General features: G+C 36.5%; 1 protein-coding gene across 1 annotated transcript; it reads left to right on the forward strand.

The window, feature by feature from the left end:
- Positions 1 to 724: 724 nt before the first annotated feature.
- On the forward strand, positions 725 to 5,749 carry LOC132642049 (putative E3 ubiquitin-protein ligase RF298). Its single transcript, XM_060359302.1, has 3 exons — positions 725 to 981; positions 1,338 to 3,462; positions 4,919 to 5,749. The coding sequence occupies exons 2-3, from the start codon at positions 1,348 to 1,350 to the stop codon at positions 5,456 to 5,458; spliced, it is 2,655 nt and encodes an 884-aa protein (XP_060215285.1). The 5' UTR covers positions 725 to 981; positions 1,338 to 1,347; the 3' UTR covers positions 5,459 to 5,749.
- Positions 5,750 to 6,712: the final 963 nt, after the last annotated feature.

Genomic DNA, 6,712 nt, shown 5'->3' on the forward strand with positions numbered 1-6,712 from the left:
TTCAGTACACTCTCTTAAAGTTTAAATAGCGAGAATTGAACTTCAGGACAATGGTTCAAGTTCGAAGAAATACATCTTCGCCGTTGTTTTAAGCTGTTGCTATATTCTATATACAATACAATTGTTGATTATGTTTCAAACAACATTTCATTAAAGTGACTACTAAAACACTTAACCGCCTCAAATAAGGCTGTATGCTGTAAATAATCTTGAAAAAGACTTATTTTGGGCCTGATATTGAATATAAAATGCGTGGTTAGTGGGGGGAATATACACAAATGGCTGTTTTTAGGACCCCTATTTAAAGAATAGCCGAAATTTATAAAGTTTTAAAGTCTAGCCGCATCATAATTAAGTTCAGGTCATCAGGTATTGCGGATCCGAAGTTGATTATGCCAAAGCTAATAGGATTTGATGCTTTACTAAGTTCAAATTCATATGGAAAATTTTAATTTAAGCTTTGGCAAAGACTATCTCCACAATTGTCGATAGTTAGCTCGAAGGTCGGAAAAAAAATAAGAAGAAGCAACAACACACAATAACACCATGAGTGGTACCCTCCACCTCTAACCCCAAGATTGTTGGTTCGAGCCACCAAGGGAGAAAAAGGAGGAGCTCAAATTTGTTAGATCTTGTTAAATTTTAAATAATTTTTTAAAATTAGATATATTTCGAATTAAGGGTGCTGAAAGAGGCCCCCTAATGTAATTTCTCAAACCCAAATCACGACTCCACGTTACAATGTCTGATTGCTTACATTTGCTCTAAATGACCGCCTGAGTGTGTCAAACTCTCATGCATAAATAGAAATGGAAAAAATAAAAATGAATTTCCCCCAAAAAAATTACTCCTATTAAACATAGAATTGCAAACGTTTCAATACTTGAAAGCTAATACAATATATAAAAAGAAAACTATCGATTTTGCTCTACTCTGACGGATGCTCTTAGATTTATCCTACCTTTGATTAGCTGAAATCTGGTATGTCTGAATCGATAATCTCAACAATCAAATCTACGATCTAATCTTAGATTAATTTCAATTTGATTCGTTTATGGATTGATTTTGATTACTGATTTGTATTTGGATTGATCTGACCTGTAATGGGTATCATGTAAAATGCATCTTTGTATTGGATATATTATGATTTAAAGTAGGTGATTATATTTTAATGGTTTAGTGATCGCATTTCAATTTTGGACATTGGACAACTGTGTCTTAGCTTGTTAATTGTGATGGTGAATTGATATTTGTAGGTAAATTGCATTTGTGTTCTTGTTTTTTGATAGTTAAGTGTATGGGGCTTAAGTTTTGAGAGCAATTCTGTTTTTTTGCAGCTAAAAAGATATGGCATCAATGGTTGCTAAGGCATTTACAAGCACATCTACTCAATATTCACCTGCGATTACGGTACCTGAAAAAGGAAGTAGGAATAAGAGGAAATTTATGGCTGATCCACCACTATCTGACCCGAATAAATTAATTCCTTCTCCACAAGAATGCACAAGTTTTGAATTCTCCGCGGACAAATTTGGGATCATCCCTAGTTATGGATTGATGAATGGTTGTGATATTTGTAGCACGAAGCAAGATGCTTCGGAAGGGTTGAAACTCGATCTTGGATTGTCATGTAGTACAGTTGGTCCAAGCCGGGGTAGAGAGGAAGTTAAAACAAATGAAGATTTCCATGATGCTGATTGGAGTGATCTGATAGAATCTCAGTTAGAAGAGCTTGTCTTGAGCAACTTAGATACAATTTTCAAGAGTGCGATTAAGAAAATAGCGGCCTGTGGTTACAGCGAAGAGATTGCAGAGAAAGCTGTTTTAAGGTCTGGTGTTTTTTATGGTTTGAAGGACATTATGTCGAATATAGTGGACAATACATTGGCTTTTCTTTGCAGCAGGCAAGAGACGGATGCATCCACGGAGCACTATTTTGAGGACTTGCAGCAGATGGAGAAGTATGTGTTAGCTGAATTGGTTTGTATTCTGCGTGAAGTCAGGCCTTTTTTCAGTATTGGTGATGCGATGTGGTGCTTATTAATATGTGACATGAATGTGTCTCATGCTTGTGCAATGGACAGCACTCCTTTGGGTAGTTTGGTTGTTGATGGGAATGCAAATTCCTCTGCCTCTCTGCAGCCTCATATCCCATCAGAGGCCGAAATTTCCGAATCCCACAGAGCCACTTTCTGTAAACCAGCCCCTACAGTTGCTTCTGTACATTATCCATCTGAGAGACCCAATGTGTCTTCAGATACTCGTGGGCGTAGCTTTCAGCCGGATGCATCGAAACCCAAATCTTCAGTTGTTCTGACAGGACTTATTCCTGAGAAAGAGAGTCCATATCCTCTGTTTGAAACCTTTGGTAAAACCTTAACTGCAACAGGACAATCCCGACCTTCAACTTCAGTGGAGAAGTTTGTTGCCAGTAGAAAGGTGTCTGGAATCACCAAAAGAGAATATATACTTAGGCAAAAGTCCCTTCAGCTGGAGAAATTTAACCGCACTTCTGGTTCTAAAGGGGCTTCTAGGAAACTCAGAAGTTTTGGTGGTTTAGTTTTAGATAAGAAGCTTAAATCCCTGGCTGATTCTGCTAGCATGAAAATGAAGAATTCGATGAAGGTCAATAAAATAGGAGCTACTATACCCCAGGATAATATACTGAGTAATTTTAATGGAGTTGCTTCAACATCGGTATTTGGGTCAGAAAATGGCAATAGCTCAGTTGAATTACCTAACTCAGATATCCCTTCTCCATTATTGCCAGTCAATACCTCACCTGAATTTGCTGCTACTAATACTGAGCTTTCTCTCTCTTTGCCTGCCAAATACAGCTCCACTCCAATGCCTATTAGTTACGATACTGAGGCCTGTACTTCTGCTTCTAATATTATATCAAATGAAAAGTGTAATGCCCAATGGATTCGTCAAGTTAAGAAAGATGAAATGATTCTGAAGTTAGTCCCAAGGGTGACGGAGTTGCAAAGTCAGCTCCAAGAATGGACAGAATGGGCTAATCAGAAGGTTATGCAAGCTGCTCGTAGGTTGAGTAAAGACAAATCTGAGCTCAAGACACTTCTGCTAGAAAAAGAAGAGGTTGAGAGGCTTAAGAAAGAAAAGAAGACTTTGGAGGAAAGCACCTTGAAAAAACAGGCTGAGATGGAAAATGCCTTACGTAAGGCTAGTGGACAAATTGAGCGAGCTAGTGCTGCTGTTCGTAGGCTTGAATTTGAGAACGCTGGAATAAGGAGGGAAATGGAAGCTGCAAAATTGCATGCAGTAGAGTCATCTGCAAGCTGTCAGGAGGTATTGAAGAGGGAAAAGAAGACACTCATGAAGTTCCAGTCATGGGAGAAGCAGAAAGCTATATTTCAGGATGAACTTGTAGCTGAAAAACGCAAGTTGATGGAATTGTACCAGCAAATGGAGCAAGCTAAAGTTGTTCAAAACCAACTTGAGGTATGTCTGCTTGAGGATACAATCTTAAATACTTAACAAGTAGCTTCTCCCAAATGAAATTCGGGCTTTATCTAAGATTTTAAAAAAAGAAAAAAACATTAGTAATGCCTAATGGAAACCTTTAACCTTCCAAGTCCAACACTGATATAAAAAGAGAAAATAGAATAACAGAAAGAAGAATGTAACTTTAATGGGGAAGCTCAAATGTTAGACTTGTAAAGTATCTTGAAACTTAAGAATATGCTCATCCCTTGATGAAATTTTGTAAGCACTCACTGGTGATTTTGGTGTGTTCTCAAAGGTATTGCTACATCATCATTGACAAGCAGACATTTCTCTGAAAAGACTACATTAAATTTATCTTCTTTTGCTTTTTCGTGAGAAAACTATGAATGAGAAATATTAATGGCATTCTTGCATTTGTGTGCTCTGGAATTTAATGAACATGTTTCTTCTAAGTTCTAACTTGAACAAATCTCTTTTGAGTGTGTGTCTTTTATCATATGAAATTCGACAAATTTAAAAGAAAATCAATTTTCAAAGGAATCTCAACCTCCAGTCTCACCGAAGATAAGGATTTGGTTGCTGGTAAGATCATTTATTTAATTAATATGTAAGGCGGAGATTGATGAATGTTAGTTTCTTCTAGATACCATATTACTTGTCCACTTTCCTTTTTTAAAAGTCAAACTATATAAACTTTAACCAAGATTTTGAGATATGTTTTTTCACCGTATTTATATGAGAAGAATTGCAACTTTAACCAAGATTTTGAGATATGTTTTTTCACCGTATTTATATGAGAAGAATTGCAACTTCTAGTATTTTTCGTGTAGTTAAATTAAAATATTGAATTGATCTAATCTAATTTGGCTCCGAAGATTAGTCAACTTGGCCCTCAAAAAGCAAAACAGGACAACTAATATGGGACAGCGGGAGTAGTTGTCATTTTAGAAAACCAAGATATAATTATCTATTAATTTCCACCTTTACCCTCTCTCAATAAATGTGGAGAGAGAATGATGTGGTGAAAAAGAGAGTAGTATTAATGGGATCAAGGAATAAATTAGGATAATTTGGTCAAATAACCCTTTTAATTAAAGTTTTTATTAAGGGGCGTGCAAAAAAAAAAAAAAACATGACAAGTAAACAGGACCAGAGGGAGTACTTTTAAACAAAAAGATTCTCCTCAATAAAGCCGCCAAAACAGATGATGAACGGTTTAGAAAATAATGAACTGTTTAGAAAATGATGTACTTCGATCAGAAACCATGTACCTTTTGTATTTTCTATGTTTTTCTAGAATGAAAATCATAAGCTGCAAAATAATCTGAGAGACTGCATAGGTTCCTGTGCTTACATACACCCTCTTTCCTTAGATTTCTTCTGATGCTAATGGTACTTAATTTGCCAATGAGGGAAGTGCATGCCTCAGTGAATAACCAACATCTTGCAGGCTAGATGGAAGCAGGAAAAGAAGGCAAAAGAAGATTTTCTTACTCTGGCTAGTTCACTAAGGAAAGAACGAGAACAGATTGATGCTTCAGCTAAATCCAAAGAGGATACGACCAAATTCAAAGCAGGTTTACGAAAGTATAAAGATGATATTGAGAAGCTAGAAAAGGAGATATCCCAGCTTAGATTGAAGGCTGATTCTTCAAAGATAGCCGCTCTTAAAAGAGGCATAGATGGAAGCTATGCAAGCAGACTGACAGACCTTAAAAATGTCTCATTACCAAAGGACAACACTCGAATGCCTTATATCGCCACATTGGTGGCAGGTTTTGAGGACCATTCTAAGAGTGGAGGGTTGAAACGAGAACGTGAATGTGTCATGTGCTTGTCAGAGGAGAGGTCTATTGTTTTTCTCCCCTGCGCTCATCAGGTGGTATGCACGACATGCAATCAGCTCCATCAGAAGCAGGGAATGAAAGACTGTCCTTCATGTAGGAGCCCAATCCAGCGGCGTCTTTCTGTTCGTTATTCCAGTTTGTAGTTTCAACTCAAGGAATGAGTGAAAGCTATACACTGATTGATGGAAACCCATAGTGAATGATGCATATGGATAGCCCTTTCAAAGTCTAGACAGTTATGCTCGGACTATGACTTTTTGTAAGATGAAAAAGAATACAAAGAAAAATAAAAAACAAAGATAATATCTGGTAAAGTTAGGAGCTTGTAGGTTACCAGCTCCTTTCATTGATTAAACGTTGAGTTTCCTTATTGTGTTGTTTATATGAGAATCCCCGACTTATGCTACAAGTTAATGAGGCTCGTGTCATGCTGACTATTGTTTCATCATCTGTAGACTTCATTAGCTCGAATGAGAAGGCTGTTATTAGCTTGCACTTCGTGAATGCCATTATATGGCGCAATGGGGAACTATCTTCATTCTAGCATAACATTTGCTTTAGAAAAATGCGTAGTCTGGCAGATGTTTTGATAAATTTGAACAAATATGAAAGCCCGCTGTTGTACTCATTTTTACTCTTCTGAGCCTTCTGATCTATAGCTTTGTTAAGAATATATCGGACCATTAAGAAAGGTCAAGATCTAGAGAGATTGTTTCAGCTGTTCCTAATGGGCTTAGAGAGGAAATATGAGGGTGAAATGGGGCTACTTTAATATGGGAGTGGACGATAGGTTTAATCTTTGCATCAACAAACCTTCAATTCTAAACTAGTTGGAGTCGACTAGATGAACCTTTGGTATCCATTCTTCTCTATTTGGACATATTATAAGGTTTCATCTTAGTTAACTTGTTATTGTAGGAACCAAATTACATCTATAGTTTTAGAACATACTATCAGAAGATGGTCTAACATTTGCTTGTTCCACAGATTCCTCTCCCTGATTCACTGTTTCATGTTAATTTGGCTTTATAACTTGCTGTTGGAAGAGGCTTCATGCCTTAAGGAGGGATAAATAAAATCCTTCAACTTGATTTAATAGATAACTATTCTACTCGTCGATACTAATCTACTTTGGAATTTACACCAAACAATATCAACTTAAGTATCATGGTTAAATAGTTTAATGAGAAGATTATGTATATAAAAACATGGTAACTGAACAATGATTGCTTTCATGTTGATGTGAGGACTCCAAAGAACAAGGTAAAAACTATACTTTATGTTCTTCGACGAGCAAAAGGAATTTGAGCATCATGCAACAAGAACCCCTAAGTTCGCTTTGTAGTAAAAAAAAAAAAAAAAAAAAAAAAAACCTCATCCGATAATATTTGAATGAT

Source organism: Lycium barbarum, chromosome 1, assembly GCF_019175385.1.
Source record: "Lycium barbarum isolate Lr01 chromosome 1, ASM1917538v2, whole genome shotgun sequence".
NCBI classification, from domain to species: domain Eukaryota; kingdom Viridiplantae; phylum Streptophyta; class Magnoliopsida; order Solanales; family Solanaceae; genus Lycium; species Lycium barbarum.

What these genes read in the sequence shown, in the direction of transcription:
- LOC132642049 (XM_060359302.1), top strand. Translation starts at nt 1,348, where the DNA reads ATGGCATCAATGGTTGCTAAGGCATTTACAAGCACATCTACTCAATAT. An exon ending in TTGTTCAAAACCAACTTGAG is followed by an intron (nt 3,463 to 4,918) that starts GTATGTCTGCTT and finishes AACATCTTGCAG; the next exon opens with GCTAGATGGAAGCAGGAAAA.